This window comes from Podarcis liolepis, assembly GCF_965112155.1.
Source record: "Podarcis liolepis genome assembly, chromosome: 7".
In the NCBI taxonomy this organism is placed as follows: Eukaryota; Metazoa; Chordata; class Lepidosauria; order Squamata; family Lacertidae; genus Podarcis; species Podarcis liolepis.
In genome coordinates, this window is record NC_139561.1 from 46,439,426 (window position 1) to 46,460,477 (window position 21,052).

General features: G+C 47.6%; 1 protein-coding gene across 1 annotated transcript; it reads left to right on the forward strand.

Moving 5' to 3' along the window:
• The first annotated feature begins 2,851 nt into the window (after nucleotides 1-2,851).
• PARD6A (par-6 family cell polarity regulator alpha) lies at nucleotides 2,852-18,025 on the forward strand. Its single transcript, XM_083514837.1, has 3 exons — nucleotides 2,852-3,604; nucleotides 8,361-8,583; nucleotides 16,712-18,025. Exons 1-3 carry the CDS (start codon nucleotides 3,542-3,544, stop codon nucleotides 17,503-17,505), a joined length of 1,080 nt encoding a protein of 359 aa, XP_083370963.1. The 5' UTR covers nucleotides 2,852-3,541; the 3' UTR covers nucleotides 17,506-18,025.
• The last annotated feature ends 3,027 nt before the right edge of the window (nucleotides 18,026-21,052 follow it).

The window sequence follows — 21,052 nt, forward strand, 5'->3', positions numbered from 1 at the left end:
TGTGGGGTTACCCTTGCCAGTTTTCCCTTGCCAGTGCACTTTAAGGCTCCCAATTGGCACTGGCAGCTGTGTCTCTATCTAGCCCACACCTGTTGTCACATAAAACATCAGGTGTGGGGCAGGTGGGCATGGTTTTGGGAAAACGGGCTTGGCTGAACCCCCTGGCCAGCCAAGTTTGGCCCATAGACTGGAGGTTACCTACCTCTGTACTAGAGGGAACTTTATCAAATGTATGAAGCACTATCCTCAATTGATACACAAGAAGGGGGAGGGGATTCTAAATTGCACATATTTTGTGGTATTTGAGCCCTGCTGTTCACATCATCTGTCTGTCTCCCTGTGTACATACTGTATATTATGAATCTGCTAACGAAGGACTGCATTTCATGCATCTGAAGAAATGAGCTCCCATCTACAAATATGTAATTGTCTTTAAAAGTGCCCTAAGGCTTCTCTGTGTGTTTGCATTTAGAGATTACATTGTAAATGTGCTTAATTCTTAAGTAGAGGCCTGCCAAGACTCAAGTCTGCTCTGAACTTGAAGCTCTTTGCCATCATCCTGGAGGCACGGGGATCAGCCAGCATTGAAAGGTCCATGAGAAATCTTGTACGTGCACAAGAATCAGGGGCCTATGTAACTTTGCAGTCTTGTACAGAAATCTCCAAGGATTCAGGGGTGCTGAGTGCAGCAGTGCTGATTTGAGCAGCAATGGTAGCTCTTAGTGCAGCCAGTGAGCCCACCAAGAGCATGAGTGGGGTAAGGTGTCCGGGAGTGTTCTTTATGGCAACGTGTGCCCTGACAGGGTGGCAAGGAGGTGGCAAGGACAGTTCTGGATATGTTACCACCCCCCACCAAAGTTTAGTCTTCCTTCCCCCTCTCTTCATCCTCAGTTTGTCAACATGGATTGTAAGCAGTGTTGTTGTTTTGTTTTTGAAGAGAAGACAGGATAGAAAACAAAAACCTATATACCAGGTGTGGTGTGGGGAAACTCCAGACCATGAGCAAGGCATGGCTTATCCACCTCTCTTCCAAGTCCTGCCCACTCTTATTTCTCCACACCCATAGCCCCATTTTCACTGCTGCCTGCTGAGCAGATGGGCACCAGGAGAAGGGAGGTCTACACTGTGTTAGGTGTGGGGGGCAGCTGATATGCCTAGTGTTGCTGCTGCCTGACAGAAATGCAAGAGACATTTACAGGCAGATTTTCCCCCTCCCCTCCATCACTTTCATGCCCCGCCCCCAGGTCTTGTTGGATACTGACTGGGTCTGATGGGAATCCGGCAATATCTGCGGACCATCAATTTCCCACCCCTGTTTACAAGGGTTCTGAGCAAGAAACAAACAAATTTGGAGCTTTGGGAAAGAATTCCCAGACTGGTAATCTGGCAAAAACTGACTTCAGTTGTGGCTACACTATATTAGGCTTTCTAGTAAAGTAAAGGTAAAGGGACCCCTGACCATTAGGTCCAGTCGTGACCGACTCTGGGGTTGCGGCGCTCATCTCGCTTTATTGGCAGAGGGAGCTGGCGTACAGCTTCCGGGTCATGTGGCCAGCATGACTAAGCCGCTTCTGGCAAACCAGAGCAGCACACGGAAACGCCATTAACCTTCCCGCCGGAGCGGTACCTATTTATCTACTTGCACTTCGACATGCTTTCAAACTGCTAGGTTGGCAGAAGCAGGGACCGAGCAACGGGAGCTCACCCGGTGGCAGGGATTTGAACTGCTGACCTTCTGATCGGCAAGCCCTAGGCTCTGTGGTTTCTACTCGCAGCTAAATGCACTCTCCTCTTTATTATTTCACACCTCACAGAATAGATATCACACAAATATCTAGTGAGTCAACAACAGCAGCAAAGAAAGAGGTCAGTGGTGCTGTAACTATTTACATTGTCCCAATAGAAAACATCTGCTGCACGGCAAAGCAAATAATGTACAAAGTCTCCAGTATTGATCAACACTGTTCATTCAATCCTTTTAAAAATCTGTGTTCTTCTGCTCTGATACTCCCCAGTGCATTTCAGATGAGATGATCCCCCTTCTCAAGGGTAATTAAAAGAATTCAGAGAGCTGCAATCATTCAGCAGCAGCATGTATCTCCGTGTACCGTGAGTCATAAAGTGTGTAGTTCCTAATCTAGCATCAAATCTGACCGTTTTTTCAGGACACCAAGAAGCCTACGTTTCCTTCCTTCCTTAAGTTTTTGCTCTCATAACCTTCAACAACACAGTCCAGATACCTCACAAGCATGCAGAAAACCCAAAACAGTACAGTTACTGTACAATTACCAAGATACATGCAAATATGTCTATATAGCACTTGGGATTTTAACCCCAGAGTTTCTGGCATGAATTTCTTTAGTCCTTTTAAGGAGTCCACAGGCAGAATAGCATTCTATGGCAGTGAGTTCCATAGATCTGGTAGAGAAAAAGCTTTTTCTGTCAGAAACTACATAGTTTAGAACAGAGTTTTCAAGCTGTTTGAAAGTGAGGTGACTTGTCAGCAGTACTTAAAAAGCCTCCCTGCTCTAGTACATCAACATATTTTTGATGGTGGGGGAGGGGAAAGGTAGGATCAATTAAATGCACATCTAATGGATTGTCACATGCTAACCAACACTGAGTGTAAATCAAGTTATGCTATCCAAAAGAAAGTTACACTATATTTGCAACTCCAGAATACTACTTGCACAGTGACACGTGAGTAGCACAGAAGTCGTGTCCATGCATCCTCATGGGGTGTGGGTTCACTTGTATGGGTCTCTCTGCTGCCAGAAAGTGCTTGTGTGCACCAGCCACCAAAAGGGGCCTCCAATCCATTTCCTTATTGCTACTCACTGGCAAGGCTCTGAGAGTCTCCTATACCGCCGTCCTGCCCCTCATGTTCCATCTTTCCCCGACGCAGAGCTTGGACGGCAGCCAGAAGGTTATCAGTCTTTCTTCCCCACTGCGTTTCTCATTAGAATGGCTGCAAAACGAACGTGTGCAGCTGCCTTGAGCTCCGAGGCTGCAGGCAGTACCTCCTTTTTTGCACTTATTAGAGCAACGGCAGCTACATCTGCTGTTAATTCTGAACCTAACGACGGTCTTAACAAAAGCAACAAGCAGAGGCTATTACAGCACTTAACTAATGAAGGCTCGACCTCCCTGCCTCATGTAGAAGCCAGACAACCCCGGGGAGGCGGATTCCCCCAGCGTCCGCGCGCGCGAACTGCCGTCCAACTCGCCCTCCTTTTGATCTCGCGCCGTCGGATACACCTTGGAACGCCCCGGGCCCCGGTTACCTAGGCGACGTTGTCAGCAACCTTCCATCCTTGCGCCGCGGACGTTCTGAGCCCGCCCTCTTCGGCCGGCCTACGCCAATCGCGCGGCATCCCCCCAACCTGCTGGGGGCTGACGTCATGGCCGGTGAGTTCTCTCTCCTGGCCTCCGCCTCCTTCTCCTGTTTGCTGTTTCTGCTGGTGGAGCAGCAGCGGCGGCAGCAGTAGCAGTGCGGGGCGGGAGGAGCGAGCCGGCCCTGCCCTGCCCTGCCCGGCGCAGCATGGCCAAGCACCACCGCACACCGGCGCGCAGCCCGGAGCCCGTCATCGAGGTCAAGAGCAAGGTGAGCGCGCCCGCCCCCAGGGTGGGGGGCGGCGAGGTAGAGAGAGGGGGGGGGGCAAATCTGTTGCTGCTGATTTGCCCGGGAGAAAGAGGGGGAATGTGCTCACCAGCAGCAGGGCAAGCTCTGCGCATCGGCGGCGCCGGAGCTGCAGCCTCTCCAGCTCGGGAGTGGTTTTCCAGACCCACAAACGCGAGGTCCGTCTAGCTCGCCCCCTTCCCCTCATGTCGCTGGGGCCCAGGTCACGCCGGGGGCCCGTTCGCCCTGCTGGGGGCAGCCTTGATCCGGCTTGCAGCAGGTGCACCGGGCAGCTGCCGCCACCGTCTCTCCCCCCCCCACACGTCAGGTTTGCACCATCCCCACGACTGGACGGGCTTGCGCGACGCCTCTCGCCCTCCCCACCCACCCCCGCTTTCTTTCCTGTCCCGGGTGTCTGCTGTGCGCGTCTAGCCTGGCCTAGTGGATGGCGGAACTGGCCGATTGTTTATGCTGCCCCCCCCCCCCCGCCAATCCTTCGGCAGTGTGGAGACTGCCAGCAGAGGATTATTGCTCGGATCCGTGGGGATTTCTGCCTTCGATGCGGAGTATGTGTGCGGGAAAACCTCCTTCTCCCGGGAAAGGGAACCGAGGGATGCCAGAGTTCTCCGCCGGTTATGCAATGGTGCACCAGAACCGGGAGCACCAGAACCGGGCATCAGACCCGTGGCTATTTAGCATCGGGCCTCGGAGGGATGCTGAGCTGATTTCTGGAAGCGATGGGATGCCTCAAGGAATCGGTGGAGCCGGATATTGATCTAGCGTTAAACCCAATTTGGAAGTGAAGGGAGGTGGGATACGTGGTGGGTCAGCAGGTATGCAGTTCAGTCTTCTTGGGTTTATTAACGTGTCTTCGAGAGAGCAGTAATAGAGAACGGAGAGAGATCCTTTACGATGTATTTCCCTCCCCAAATAAGCATTGCAAACGCGAGGACAGATCTCCAACTTCAGACTGGAGGTTGCAGAACCCAACTGGTCTTTCTTAGAATTCTACTGACGATTGACATCAATTCTCCCTTGGGATTAAATCTGTTGTTCTCTTTAGAGGGTCAGAATTTTCCCACAAGCAACTGGCTGGGACAGACAGGCACACCTCAGATTATATACAGCATTTCTGGAGCATCCCCTGACTTAAGTCCAATGAGGAATCATGGCTATTTGGTAAAGCACGTGCGTTGCATGCAAAATGTCCCAGGATGAATCCCTGAATTTCTAGTTAAAAGGTCTGGGTGATGGGACAGACCTCTGCCTAAGACCCTGGAGAGATGGTGGCAGTCAGAGCAGAGGACAATGCCAAGCTGAGTGTGGGAATAACCTGGCAGGCATTATGCAAGGTTCCCTGTTTGGCTTTAATAGGCTGTTTGTTGCTCTAATTTACGTGGTATCTCGGGTTACATACGCTTCAGGTTACATGTACTTCAGGTTACACACTCCGCTAACCCAGAAATAGTACCTCGGGTTAAGAACTTTGCTTCAGGATGAGAACAAAAATCGTGCTCTGGCGGCGCGGCGGCAGCAGGAGACCCCATTAGCTAAAGTGGTGCTTCAGGTTAAGAACAGTTTCAGGTTAAGAACGGACCTCCAGAACGAATTAAGTACTTAACCTGAGGTACCACTGTATATCCTGCCTTTAAGAACACAAATCCTTTGACAAGATCCCAGGTTTGGACCCTGACATCTTCAGGTAGGGCCCGGAAAGGTGCCAGCCTAAAATTCTGGAGAGCTGCCATTGGTCAGCATAGAGGATACTGAGCTGGTATGCAAAACGGCCTCCAAATATAATTAGAATCTGACAATATCAAAAACTCATCAGTCGATGAAACTGCAGGGCAGAAGCAAGAAGCCTGTGGCCCTCCAAATGCTGCTGAACCGCACCCCCCATCATTGCTAACCACTGGCTATGGTTGCAGGGGCTGATGGGAGTTGGAGTCCAACAACATCTGGAGGGCCACAGGTTTCCTACCCCTGCTGTAGGGGGATAGAATAGTCCAGCTCAAATAGGAGCAAGTGCCTGGTATTGTTTTCACCTGCTTTTGTCCTTCTCTCCCCCTTTCCCGGTCAGAGCCATAGCCAGATGATCTTGCGCCCTTGGCAGAACCGTCCAGATTGCACCCCCAGCCACGGACAAATTAGCTCTTCTTTCCACCTCTTCTCCAACCCACCCCCATTCAATTCACCCACTATTTAAAACTTTTTCTTATGAGGCAACAATCAATATTTTTATTTATAGATATATTTATGGACATACTTTTAACCCGTTTTTGCGGGGGGGGGGGGCTCGCCTGTGTCCCTGGCAGGGGACCACCTCACCACCCCCTAGCTACGGCCCTGCTCTCAACCCTACTAGAACTGATGTTACAGTGGTGTCTCGGGTTACAGACGCTTCAGGTTACAGACCCCGCTAACCCAGAAATAGTGTTTCAGGTTAAGAACTTTGCTTCAGGATGAGAACAGAAATCGTGCTCCGGCGGCGCGGCAGCAGCAGGAGGCTTCATTAGCTAAAGTGGTGCTTCAGGTTAAGAACAGTTTCAGGTTAAGAACGGACCTCTGGAACGAATTAAGTACTTAACCCGAGGTACCACTGTATTTCTCTTATTTGGGGATTCGCCCCATTTGTGGGGTCCTTCAGATAAGGTTTTGTAACAGTACATGATTTGTGAAAACGCAGTCTGACAACCCACACAAGGCAGCATCTCTCTTGGGCTTTTCTCCTGGCTGGCCTAGGTGTCTTTTTGTTCCTGTAGGGCAGAGGATGGGAAACCTGCACCCTTGGCCCAATTTCATATGATTGACAAGGATAGGAGAAACCGGGGGAAATGAGGGTGTCCCCAACAACCTTTGACTGTGGTCCCAGCCACTTTTGACTCCAACCCTGCCCACTGCTGGATTCTTGACAGAAAAAAGGCTGCCCACCCACACACCCCACTGAAGAAGGAAGCTGCTTCAAAAGTTGTGATCTGCCTTGTGCACCTAGACTCATACAGGCTCGATTGGGGAGCTGGGAGGTGACAAGGGGCAGAACTAAGTTGGAAAGGGAAATGCTGCTGGCCATTCACAGTTCTGTAAATCTTTCTTATGGATGGTAGGAAATCCAGGCACCTTCCCCAAAATATTCCCTGCTGCTTCTAGATATATCCTTCCACAATGCACTTATCTATTCATCGGGGATGGGAATTTTGTGGCCCTCCAGATGTTGCTGGACTACAGTACCTATCCTTGCTGACCATTGGCTATACAGTCATACCTCATGTTACGTTTGCTTCAGGTTGCGCGTTTTCAGGTTGCATCCTGCGGCAACCCGAAAGTACCGGAAAGGGTTACTTCTGGGTTTCACCACTCGTGCATGTGCAGACGCGCAAAATGACATCATGCGCATGTGCAGAAGTGGCGAATCGCGACCCGCAGATGTGCAAACACGGGTTGCGTTCTGCTCCCGTTTGCAACCAGAGGTACCATTGTACTGGTTGGGACTGATGTGAGCTGCCATCTAACATCTGGAAGGTCACAGGTTTTTCACCTCTGCTCTTCTGTGTCCTATATGAGCATCCTCCTCCTTGCTAACACCCCCCCCTTTTAGGTTTGTCTTTCCTTTGTGTGTCTGTATTAATTAGGAGCAATACCTCTGAGTTTCAGATGGAACAGAGGAAGCTGCCTTATATCAAGTCAGTTGATTGGTTAATCTTACTCAGTATTGTCTGCAGTGACAGGCAGAGACTCTTCAGGGTTTCAGGCAGAAGTCCTTCTTAGACTTACTGGAAGATGCCTGAGTTTGAACCTGCATCCTTTTGCTTGTAATTCTTTCAGCATTACAACAGTGTGTTGAAAACTATCCTCTCCTTTTTGCAGGGGGGCAGGATGTGGGGAGAAGCCATCATGTAGAAAGCTCTTTATTTATATGTGAAGTTGTCAATATGTTTATTGATTGATCAATTCTAGTAAATGTCTACCTTACCTTTTGGACTCCCAAAGGAGACCCTGAGCCGTTTCCAGATTTATTTTTTAAAAAACTGCACCATAAAAATAATGAGATAAAAGAAAAGCAACAGCAAATATAATAATAAACAAATCATAATATTTTATATATATATATATATTATTGTTTCTCACCCCAAATGATAGTTTGGTTACATGATTGAGGTATGTATCTGCAGTTGGTTAATGAGAACATTCTTTAACTGGTACATTCTGAAGTAAAGAGGAGTTTTTTTCTCCACTTCAGTCATTATGTTCAAGTAGTTGGCTATGTGTAAATAATACTGTGTGTGGTACCTGCACATTGTGCAGGTGGAGAAGGGAGGCATATCATTCCTGTCTCCTAGCAGAGACCCCAGGAGATGAGAGCAAGCAAGATAACAAATGCATGAAGAGGAGCTTACTGATCCCTTATAACCACTTCTAAATGAGTTGGTACTCTACTTACCAGGAGTAAATAAAAGACTTTAGCAGTTTTGTACTTCATCTGCATTAAAGCTAGCAGTTTTAACTCCCTGGCATATCTGTTAAGGATGCTACATAACACGCCCCCCCTTAAAGACAAGGACTGAGAAATCAAAAGGGTAGCCTTGATTTGGGGAGGGAATACTGACCTACTGAAGCAGAGTCCAAAGTCCTTTGGCAGCAGCAAGGCTGGCAGTTGCCATATATTGCAAGTCTTTCCCTGAATTTGCTGGGACGTGTTAGCAGCTTGCTGATTTACATTTGGCCCCCATCTCCTTTTATACAGTTTGATGCTGAGTATCGCCGCTTTGCCATGAAGCGCTCTACTGCGGGTGGCTTCCAGGAATTCTACCAGCTGATCCAGAGAGTCCACCAAATCCCTTGCGTGGATGTCTTGCTTGGGTATACGGATATCCATGGAGACCTGCTGCCCATCAACAACGATGACAATTACCACAAGGCTCTGTCATCTGCCAATCCTCTGCTCCGGATTATCATCCAGAAACGTGGTAAGAAGGTTCTTAAGGAGGGGGCTAGAGTTCACTTTCATTTTAATCCAGCTAATTTATTCTATTTACTGTATTTTTCCGTGTATAAGACGCCCCCATGTATAAGACGACGCCTATTTTTTGGGAATGAATCAAGCACCAGTCCCCCTATGCACTATCCATGTATAAGACAACCTCCAATTTTAAACTTGAAAAATTGGGGTGGGGGTGGGGAATAGAGTCTTATACACGGAAAAATACAGTACTTAATTTTATCTTGCCCGTTACCCACCCAAGGAACTAAAGGGAGTGTTGAGCTCAGAGCAGTATACATTGTTTTCTTCCCCCACTGATTTTTTCTTCACAACAGCCTTGCAAGGTGGGTAGGCTATAGCTGGCTTGGGAATCTGAAGCCTGGATTTCCCTAGATCATGATCTAACCACAATACCACCATTACTTGCAGAGGCAAGAATGCCTTGAGATCAGGATTAGAAATGAAGTATGCTAAAATTCTCCAAATAAGATAAGATATAGAGAGTTTTGTTCTCTGTGTTTGTGGGTGTGAAAGTTTGTGTGTGAGTGCAAGAGAGAGAGAGAGAGACACTAATCAATTTCTGCTAGCCAGGAGAAAAGATAAGGAACTGTACAAAGCAACAAAACTGCCATCAATAACTAAAAGTCCCACTCAGCCCTCCTCTGACTAGTCAGACCTCATTCACCTCTATGCACTTGTCTTTTTTAATTTGTCTTTGTAGGTAGAAGGACTAGTAACTTGATTTTTAGCAACAGCAACAAAGGCACACAATGCAGTGCATTTGCTGAAACTAAGCAAATGTAGCACTGTTTGGAAACCCCTAATGTATGCTGCTTTGAGTTCTGTGACAGATGAAAGACAGGGTATAAATATAATGAGCAAAGAAAAGCTCAAATATTCAGAAATTGAATTTTGTGCCAGATCCCAGATTCTGCACACCTAGAGTGTAATTGTGGAAGTGGGAAATGTGCTATGCATGTGGTGCTTTTAATGCTCAGGCTGTGGATCTTTGTGATGGAGGGCATCAGTGCCATCTTAACCATGTCCATTCAGAAGTAGGCTCCATTGAGCTCAGTAGAACTTTCTCCCCAGTAAGCAATCCTAGCACTCCCTTACATGGGAGTAAGCTCCACTGATTCAATAGGACTTGGTTCTGAATAGAATTGGTTAGAATTACACTGTCTGTGCCTAAGTTGATGGTACTCAGATATTACAACAATGGATTATTTCCTAACCATTTCAAAGGCAGAACAGTTTGGTGGGTGTTATGGAGGGCCCTGCTGAATAGAGACAACACTGATAAGGAACAGTATCCAGAAATTATTTTTGCAGTCCTGAGACAGCAACGCTCTGTGTCCAAAATCTATTTAAAGGACAAAAATGAGATTTTCCTGTATCTGAATCTCGCCTAACAGCATCTTTGTTTGTTTGTCTAAAGTATTTTTACCTAACTCTTCCGCCAAAAAAAGGCTCCCATAATTACTTACAACAATCAATAATAAGATTTCCCCGCCTTCAACTTTACATTCTAAAAGACACAGCACAAACGGAAAGGAGATTGGGACAGGTGGAGGAAAAAAAGCTAACTCAGCCAGACACAACTTCTTAGTTTCTCACAAGACGGGACAGAGCAAGCTCCCTATAGCTGCCTTCTGTTTGGCTAATGGTTGTGTCCAGGTTGATCTTTCCCTGTTTTTCCCCATCTTGTCCATTCATGTTCTCTTAAGGTTAGTAGTGGGCAGCAGATAGGGCAGATTTTCATTCTAAATGAGAAAGACATTTGCTTTCTTGAGCATCGTCTCCATCAGCCAACTCACAGGAACTCCAGACTGGCTTATTTCTGGGCTTTGTAAGGCAATAACAATTCCTTGAATAGCTTCACCAAATCATCCCCACCCACCCCTCGCTTGTTTGCAGATTAGATTAAACTGTAAAAACCAGTTAGAGACATCCTGACCCAAACCTGTGCAGGGAGGCAAATTTAGAACCTGAATGTTGTGGACTTTTGAAGGCCAGTTGTTGAAGCACAGTTAACATTGCTCTTTGTCCCCAAACAATTCCAATCACCATTCCATGCTTTATAACTGCTTCTATGTTCCTGATATGTTAGAAGTTGGGGGGGGGGGCAGTTTTCAAATTATGGTTATAATAAAGCAAGAAATACTCTGAGCATGTGAAACTTGATACTTTGAAAATTCACTTAAATCCTAGCACCTTCATGACCACAGGAATAAATTGGAGTTTGCTTCTGCTACCCTGATGCTCTATGCATTTACCTGGGGATAAGTAAAATTTTGTTGCAGAAAAGGATAATATGTTCTTAAAAGTGGTATATGTAGCAACACACGTGCTTGGCTGGCTGACCACTGACTATAAAAAATAAGTAATGATTCCATAGTGACCAGCACTGGTCCAGGCAGCTGTGGTGTTGATGATGGGTCTGTTTACTGCTGCCTCCATCGACTGCCTCTCTCTGGAAGGTTGTTTAGGGGAACCTGGATTGTGGCCCCAAGGCCCAGACCCAACAGCACAGTTGCTCATACATAATTCCATTGAGTTCAGTGGGGCTGACTCCTAGGGAAGTGGGTATAGGATTCTGCGGTTAGTCTGCTGTACCAGTGCTAGAACCACACTCACCCACTTCAGAGAGCAGAGTGTATATTTCTGTTGTTCTCTGCCAACTGAACATACCAACAAACGAAATCGAAGCTCCTTGAAACTTGAAACCAGAAGTGCCAAAATCTCCTGTCAGAATAAACTATGCAAATTAGGCAAACCGCATAAGCTCATTTTACTGAGCCACCAAATCTGTTTTTGTACACCGGAAGCTTTTCTTCTGAGGGCTGGATGACAGGTCGCAGGAAAGAGATGAATGAAACATTGGGGACAATGCCAGCGTTACTGCTGAACACCCAGGAATATCCAGGCTCCTGTACAGCGAAGCCATTACTGCCTGGTTTTGTTTTTTGACTGCTGCAGATGTTTTCAACACCCACTGCAAATGGCCGTAATAAAGGCCTCTTTTCCCTCTCTTACCTGAAGCCTCCTGCTCAATGGCTGATTCACCAGCCACAGCCCAGCGAAGGTTGCTAAGCCAGATCTTGAAGTGCATCCTTAAGGTGCATTGCTTTAGAAAGAAGAAGAGTGCCAATTTGCATAAAGTGTTCATATGCTAATTTATCTGTATAGATGCAGGTTTAGAAAGAATAAAAAAATTAGAAATAATTACTTTGTTGAAAATAGAAATGCATGTCACCGTAGTGTGGAAGACTGTAACCAGGTGATCAATGCGTCTGCTCGTTCTCTTGTCCAAGTGCTTACTGTTGATGGGAGACTTTGAGGCCCCTGATCCCCATTCTCCCCCCACCCTTATGATTTTTCATCTTTGAATTGGACTTGGGGTGGACAAAACTGTCCTCTGTAGAGCAGGACACCTGGGCACCTTATGCATCCTCCCTCTGCCCCCTGTGCTCTCCTCTGCCCTGCGGTTTTGCTCTTGGCTGCCTTCGTAGGACAGAAGATGCTGCAGGGCTGCCAAGTACAATGCTGCTGGTTGCTTGGCACCAGGATTGGCATTGCTGGGCATTTGCCAGGACCTCTTGCCAGGTCTTTCCTTGGCTGGCTATGCTTCTCTTCCTCCTCATAGGAAGATAGGAATCTTTTGCCTCTTTGTCCATCTTGCTCAATATTATCCACACTGGCCAACACCAGCTCTCCAGGGCTTCAGGCTGAGCCCTTCGTGGAGATGCTGAGGATTGAACCTGGGACCTTCTGCATGCAGGGGAGACCCAGAGTGGCTGGGGAAACCCAACCAGATGGGTAGGGTATAAATAATAAAATTCTTCTTATTCTTATTCTCTATCACCAATCAAGGAGAAGGGTCAAAACTCTCCACTCACCTTGCTATCCCTCTTGTTCTGGGCAGCACTGCAAATTCGGCTCAGAGAGAGAGGGCAACTGACTGGGCAATGGTGCAAGGTGCAAAGGAGAGAGGACCTATTCCAGAAGGAAGGCTCACGAAGGGCTTCTTGCTCAAGGGTCCTGCAAAACCTGAGGTGGCACTAGTTGGACTGGTTGCTGGGTGGGGTCGGGTGGAGAGAGATTCCACAGCCCTGCACAGTCTCCCTGGGCTAAAAATAAGCCACTGCGCCAAAAACACTGTGTGATATTTATAACACTGGAGCTCCATCTGACAAGCTCTGTAGAAGAAGGGATGTGCCACTTAAGGATAGGGACATGGCAAGGCTGCTCTCCCTTCCACTTGGAGAAGTTTCTTGTCCTGTGTAGTACACTGACTTTGTTGAGTGTGTTTGTGTTTGTGCATGGCCATCTGTCACAGACGCAGGCTTGTAAACACATCACCCATCTGGTCTCCTGTGGCAATCCAGAGTCTTCTCCAGGCAACCAAGCAAGATAAATTTGTCAATGACTAGTTGTTGCTGGGGGTTGATTGTTGTTGTTTTTTGTCTTCCACGCTGCAAATGACTAAAAAAGCGAACGGAGGCTCATAAAAAGAGAGCTGAGGCCAGGGGCGGTTCCTTCTGTGGGCTTAATTTACAAAGCTGCAGGGACCAGGCTGTGAAATTGGACATGCTCCCCTGGGTAGATTGTGCAGGGATTCCAAAACTCTACTAGCACCGGCTTCTGGGATTGCTGTGGGGTGTGTAAGTATGTACGAGTTTAGGTCCCAGGTGCCTCTCTTCTCTCAGATATTACAGACATTTCAACAGCACTAAAACCACAGACCTGTTCAGACTCTTCCTGTTTCTTCAGGTCCATTTTGTTGCTTGTCACAAATATATTTGGCCTCTTTAGGGGGCTGGGTGAACTGTCCACCCAGCTAGGTGCGATGCATAGGCATGTGCAGCACATTTCTTCAGGGTGTGCATACAGAGATAATTTATTTATTTCAGTGAAGGAAGATGGGGTGGGGGAACAACAGGTAAAGAGGTAAAGTGGCAACTTGACAATTGTCATCCAAAACCTCTGGAAGGCAGCAGGTTGGGGAAGCCCAATTTACCCACTGCAATTGTAGTTTTTTTTAACCCATCATCCTCAGAATGATTCTGTTTACCCATGTGCAGATTTATGCAAAACAAGTTGTTTATCAGCTAAAACCCATATAACTAATTGCCTCTGACTTCTTGAATTGGATGGCATCTCAGAGGAATCCCTCTTCCCCCACCCAAACTGCAAATTCTCATTTTGGCTGTAGCTGATTTCTCCCTGGTGCAGCCCCAGGGAGCAAATTCTTCCTTGCAAGGAGCCTCTTTCCAGCCTGACAGCCCTTCAAGCCTTTCCAGTTCTTTAGTATCTCTCATGTCCCTACAGCATTCCCTGCAGTGTTGGCATGCAGTGACAAATAGTGCCCAGATGGTAGAGGGGTCCCCTGCAGGCATCCCTGGAGGAAAACAGAGTAGAAAAGAGTGCCCCCTGCTGAATCAGCCATCCCGTTTTCTGCAGATCCCAAAACTTCTTAATTCAGCCTTCTGCAGTGCCTGTCCTCTCAAGTCATATTATCTTGAGATAACAATGCCTTTTGCCTTTCCGTAGTGACAAACTGATAAGAGGTCATTTGAAGCCCTCTGCTTGCAGACTGCACAGAGGACATTCATGATATGCTTCTCACAGTGCAGAAGAGAGAGCTCTTAAGAGTCTTTGCTTACTCTCTAGGGCAGGAATGGGGAATCGGTGGCCCTCCAGATCCCATCAGCCTCACCCCATACGGCCAATGACCAGGCATGGCAAGAGATGTAGTGAGCATTACCTGGAAGGTCCCCATTCCTGCTGCAGGGTCAAAACTGGGTGATTAAAAAGACATATTTCTCCTCTCCTCCAGTTTATTCAATCTTTAAATGCATTTTTACTAGATTTAGCATTTGGGACTGACAATCTTAAATAATAAACCCAAGTATTTTATATCAAGTTCCTGCTCTGTGTATGTGTGTGATGGTCTGTTTACTCCTCTGAAACCAATTTAGATTAACATGCATTTGATAAATTAGCATATGGAAATAGCAAGAGGACAAGGTCTCTGCCTCTGTCTTCCTGTCTCTTTCTCCCACTACCTCCCAGCACCAGATCTTCAGAGCCAATTCTGATTTGTACCAGTGTGTTCTGAGTCCCAGTTACTCCTAATGAATTCCCCTGGAATTCAGATGTGGGCACCTCATGGAAACTGGCAGGTTCCGCTCTAGGGTCTGGCTGTTGGAACAGCCTTTATTTTGCTTTTGCTGCAGGAGAACACCAGAGCCTGAGCTGGCAGCGACAGAGTTAAGTCTGCAGAGTACAGCTCAAAGTGTGATTAAAACTGAATTATTCATATCCCCTTTAATCCCAGCCTGGCATACAGTGGGTAATCCCAGAAGGGGCTGGGTTCCTCTTCCCTCTCCAGCACTGGCAGGTACATCTATCTAGGCATGGGTCAGGATCTGACCTGGGTAGAGAAGTGTGTGAGGAGGGAGTCAGCACTGCTGAGCAGAATGAGACCTGCTCAGCATTTTGCATTGGCTGTGCCTTCTGGTCCCTAATGATGTGGTGTTATAATACAAGGGAGTGGCACATCACTCACGGTCATGATCTGTCAGGGCCCAAGTATGATCAACTTACCCCCTTTGCTGTCGGCCCCCCTTTCCTCAACCCCACGTCCCTGGCAATAGGGAGCACTACAAAAGGGATGCCGTAAGAGCCCTTCACATTTCAGTGGAAATATAGTCATTCTCTGTAATGCACACTAGGGTCTCAACCTGTGTTATTTCTGGTGCTGCTCCTTGCTCACAGGGTTTATATATAAACCGCTACCACAAAACAGTGGTGTCCCACTTCCCCCCTCCTCCCCAGCCAAAAAGACACTTTTGCATTCAGATGTTGTAAACCGGAAATGTTTCTCCTGTCATGAAACATTGTTAACTCCCATGATGCTGAAACATTCAGTGTCTCAAAAATTCCAAGGTTGTGAGAGAACCAGCAGATCCCAAGGGATACAGATCAGCTGGCTAAACGCAGACAGGTTTGGTTGAAAAGCCTTCTTTGGTATGAGAGAGAAAAATTTATAGTGCCTGGCAACCACCTCAGCAGTAGCTGACAGTGTCTGTGATCATCTAGACAACTTGGGGGTCCTAAAGAGTTGGAAAGTAGGGATAAAAATATTCAAGCAAATCAATAATGTGTTTGGCAGAGCAACGAAGAAAGGAACTATGGATATGAACAAAACAGGGGATGAGCTGGGTGTTTGTCCTGGGTGCCATGCTAAACTCAGCAGCTCAGTGTTAAGTTTGTTAAGTCTGTGGTACATTAGGGCAAAATTATTTTCCCCTAGTTTTTATTTTATTTTACTTGTAATTCATTCTGAACCATAAGCAAACAATCATAACCCCAACATGGATCTTTCTGCTCCATATTCTCGTAACGTAAGATGTATAGTGTTTCAGTGAGCTTACCAGACAATGGGTGGTATTCAGCAGTTTTACTCAGAGTAGAACCATTGAAATGAACGAGACTCAGTTAGGTTCATTAAGTTAAATAGCTCATGCACCACACTCATATCAGTCAGGGGGAAACGGTTGAAAGCTAGTTTCTGTCCCCTTTCATGGGCATTTCTGGGGAAATCTGGGAGCAGGAGGGCCTGCTGCACAGCCAGGTTTTGCAATCCTGCACAAGAAGCGCTGGGCTTGGTAATGCTGCAAAACTGATCATGGCGGGTGGAAGGGGTGTGTTCCTAAAGCACTATTAATAATAGAGATGGCCCTTGATTTGTGTTGAAGTCAGGATGGGTGCACAGGGGAAAAAGAGAGGACTAGGAACATAAGAAGAGGCCGCTGGATCTGACCACATGCCCATCTAGTCCATCATCCTGTTCTCACGGTGGCCAGCATATTATCTATGGGAAGCCCACAAGCAGGACATGAGCACAACAGCCCTTTCCCTGCCTGTGATTCCCAGCAAGTGGTATTCAAAGGCATACCAATACTTGACAGCGGAGGTAGAATATGGTGGCTAGTAGAATCTCAATGAAGTTGAGAGATAATTGACACCTGGGGAACAAGGGGTGGGCTTGAGCAGTGGAGACCTGCCCATCTGATCTGTGCTTGCTTTGCTTTCTTTCCTCCTTGCAGCGGAAGCCGACACCAGCGTCTTCGCCTCCAACTCGCTGCAGCGTAAGAAGAAGGGGCTTCTTCGCCCTGTGCACCAGCGGGCCAAGCCGCACTTGCTGATTGGCATGCCGCAGGACTTCCGCCAGATCTCCTCCATCATCGATGTGGACATTCTGCCCGAGACCCACCGGCGGGTGCGGCTGCACAAGCACGGCTCCAACAAGCCCCTTGGCTTCTACATCCGGGATGGGGTCAGCGTGCGCGTGGCACCCCACGGGGTTGAGAAGGTGCCTGGCATCTTCATCTCCCGCTTGGTCAAGGGGGGCCTGGCAGAAAGCACGGGGCTGCTAGCCGTGAATGACGAGATCCTGGAAGTCAACGGCATCGACGTGGCAGGCAAGTCGCTGGACCAGGTCACGGACATGATGGTGGCCAACAGCCACAACCTCATCATCACTGTCAAGCCAGCCAACCAGCGCAACAACGTGATCCGCAGCAGCAAGGCCTCGGGCAGCTCTGGCGTGTCCACGGACAGCACCCCCAGCCAGCAGACACCTAGCCCGGCCTCCCAGTACCTGAGCAATTGCAGCACAGCAGAGGGCGAGAGTGACGAAGAGGGTGACCTGGTGATTGAGAGTGATTTGCCTGCCAGCTGCCCCAATGGCGGCCTCCTGGAGAGCTTGCAGCACAGCCTGTCCCTCTACAGCTCCCAGGGTTCGCTGCCCTCCCTGAACAGTCACAGCGGCAGTGGCAGCCCAATCCGGGGCAGCCGAGCAGGCAGCCTCCGGGAGGATGGCACGGTCATCACGCTATAGCCCCAGGCAGTGCCCCTCCCTTGTCTTCTGAATTTCAGCATTTCCACAGTCAGTCTGGCAGTACCTTCTTCCTGGCCAATGGAGCTGGAACTGGGGGCCCCGACTCGAACCCAAGACACTGCCCAGACCTGCCACCACAGACTCTCTCTTGCTCATTGCCTGCAGACCCAGTGGCACTCTCTCCGCAGCTGCTGGAGCAAAGGTGGCAGCTGGGGTTTGGAGCACTTGGGGCCAAGCCACTTTCCTCCCAGTCCTTAGCCACCCAAGAGGTTCTTTCTTGCTCCCCATTGAACCAAAGCAATGGGAGTTCTACTACCTTCTCCATTCACTCTCCCTGTCTTCATTCTGGGCAGGTAGAAGGAAAAAGGCAGGGATGCTCTTGCCTCTCTCACAGTCTCTGGTTCTCCCCTCCACCAACTGTCAGCTCTCATGAAGTGTTTGTTTTTAGTTATTTGTTTTTACGATAACATGCATCACAGATTAATATATTGCAACAAACTATTAAAACTTTTTTTTTAAAGAAATGTGCATTCACATGATTTTTAGAAGTGTGCTGGTCAAGCACGATGAGGAAGCTCTGGTGCCTGTGGTGGGAAATTGAGCAGGGTGGTCCCAAACATGCAAGATGCATTATTCTGCTCAATAGGATGCTGGGACCCATTGGGACTGGTAGGGCAGCAAGGGAAATGTGACTGAGGCAACTTGGCTTTTTGTTGTCTGACTTGGGTGGATAGATGTTTAGCTGACTGGCCAGATCAACTGCTGGATCAGGATCTGAAACTGAGTTGCACCTGAAGCATAGCTGCTGTTTTCTGTTAAGGGTTTTGTTTTTGTTTTTCAATGAAGAACATAGGAAGCTGCATTAGACTTAGTCAGACCACTTGTCCATCTATTGCCTACAGTGACTGGCAGTGGCTCCTCCAGGGTTTCAGGCAGGGTTCTCTCTAAGCCCTACTGGGAGATGCTGGTGATTGAACTAGGGACCCCCTGCATGGAAAGCAGATGCTCTCCCACTGAGGTATGGCCATTCCTTAATTAAAATATAAGCAGAAAGATGGGGAGAAATGTTTTCACCCTTCTAACTAGTTGGAAAGATAAAAGGGAGAAGATAGCTGAACATGTTTCTAACACACACAGATTCAAAAGCAGGTCTTAGGCCTGAAAGGTTGGAGAGCTTTGGACTAGTCCATCTCTTGGCAGGGTGTATGCCTAGCTGGCCCCTTGCTCACTCCTATTGCGTGCAAGAATTCTATACACTGGCAAACCAAAATGGTGTTAAGTGCTTATTTCAACCTTCAAGATAGTGAACACAAAGAAATCTGCATGATGATGCGGTTTATGCAAATATTATATGCTAATTTGAATTCTCCCAGGATGTTTTAGATACCTGCTGATAGCAGTGACTGTATATGTCCGTCAGTGGGAGGGGAGCATCATCAGGAATTAAGACATGTGCCAACGCACTGAGCTCTGTGGCCCTCAGTATACTGATGATCTGGCCTTGCAAGTGTCCAGCTTCTTGCTATATCTCTTGCCTGAGCCCTTGGCACCTGCCTCTCCATTAATGAAAAAGAAAAGGTTTCAAGCATAATATCCTTCCACATCGCTTTCATTTTTCTCCTGCAAAAAGCAACTGACGAAAGGAAATAGAAGCATCTCTAACAAATCACCCATTCATCCCAGCTGCATTTCTACCAGGGCAGGATCATCTGCACTGAAATGGTTTTTAGGGGGATGTTTAATTTACCATTCTAAATTGAAGGAAGGTAGTCTTCTCTTGTTTTGTTCATTTTAAGTCTGACCAGCTAAGATGCTCATAGTCTGTAGGAGGGGATCTTAAATCATGGCAAACTAGCCAACAGCAGCTGCTTCCACCTCAGGAGAGACGTTTCGCAGCCTAAGACCTTGATTTGCTGTGAATCATTATCTTGTACAATTACTGGGGTCCACCACCAGAGGACAGTAGTGGCCAGGTACAGGGTTCAGGGCATCTCTTCGTTCCCACTGTTGGCCTTAAACACGGTGCAGTAATTTACCTGTAGAGAGTCACTGCAGGCCATGTTCACAACCAGTCAGCCACGTGAAAGTCTCTGGGATTTAAGAACTCTAAATGAGGGTCCGTGACCCACCATTCACTCCCACTTGGAAGCTGTTGCCAAGCAGGGAGGGGTTGAAATTGGGATGTAAAGGGTTATTCTGTGCTGCAGCACCCACTTGATGCAGTGATATCTTAAATCAATTTGAAGATTGTTTCCAAGCCCAATTGCTTTGTAAGGAATCTGCTTTTGTGTCAGGTCTGCAGATACAGAAGGGTTAAATTGCGAATCTCCATGCGCTGTGAGCCTCCCATCCAAATCCACCTCTTCTCAAGGCTAATGACTGAGTTAATAGATGGTCAACTGGTCAACCTGCAGTCCTGTATCAGGGCCACAGCATGCCTGCTTCCCACATAACATAACCTGTTACTGGTGCCCTAACAAGCACAAGGTCCACAGAAAACTAACCAAGCTTTTCTCTGCTTTGTTGGTGGAGGTAACTCTTCTAGGTGCCTGAAACTACAATTTTTGCATGGAAAGGAGAATGCTTGAAGGCAGTACAGAGCTGTCAGGGCTTTTCACCATTACCCCCCCCCCCCAAAAAACTGGCTAGGAGAGTTTGCGCAGCCGAAATAACTCTTGTCTGTCATTTCCAGAGGGGAGGAAATGTTTTATGTACTCCGACTACCCCACGGGGAGGCAATTAATCCTGCTACTGCTGTCCATCACCCTTCACTGCAACCCTGTCCAGGGTTTGGTTTGGGTTGTTGTTGTTCTGGGGTGGCGGAACTAGATTGCCTGTTAACCTTATTAACCCTTTCCAACCCTGCCATGCTGCTCAATCCTGCCAGCTCTTAAAATATATGGATTATCTTTGCCCTTCCTATGACTTCAGTGCCACTTGGCTCCAGGGTCCTTTCGAAATGAAGGACAAGCCTGAAAGGGGAGTCTTTCAGGCAGCAAAACATAAGCAGCAACCCCATCTTCTCTACCTTAGCCTTGTGTTAGTGTAAAAGGCAGCAGCAGCTTTTCCATGACGCAGAATCAAGTGCAGCTTTTCAGATTAATTATATTAAAAAAAGAAACAGGCACTTGAATTCCACTTCACATGAGCCTATGACTGTTTGAAGCTTGCTGGGCCTACTTAGCATCCTTCCTAATACTGAACTTCTTATCCAACTATGGATCCTTATACAGGCTTCTGTTAGGTAAGACTCCACGTCCAACTAATGCACAATCCCTTTCTCTGACACTCCCAGCATAGGGTCTCTCTCATCCCCTCCTGACCCATTTAGGTGGAGGTGCCAGAGGGGCCTTCTGTGTATGCAAAGCAGGTGCTCCTAGGATTCATCCTTGCCTGCAGTTCTGAGGAGCAGAGACTTGTTGTGTTTGTACGATGTATCATCCAAATGGAGGATGCATTCACCATATATCTGTAAATTAAAAATAATCCCTCAGCCATTTAAAAAATCTTCCAGAGTGTTTGTGAAGGCACCCAGTTTCCACCTCTG

Excerpts from the sequence above, each read along its gene's own strand:
- PARD6A (XM_083514837.1), top strand. The coding sequence starts at position 3,542 with ATGGCCAAGCACCACCGCACACCGGCGCGCAGCCCGGAGCCCGTCATC. Across the intron at positions 3,605-8,360 it reads TCATCGAGGTCAAGAGCAAG|TTTGATGCTGAGTATCGCCG; the intron begins GTGAGCGCGCCC and ends CCTTTTATACAG. Across the intron at positions 8,584-16,711 it reads GATTATCATCCAGAAACGTG|CGGAAGCCGACACCAGCGTC; the intron begins GTAAGAAGGTTC and ends TCCTCCTTGCAG.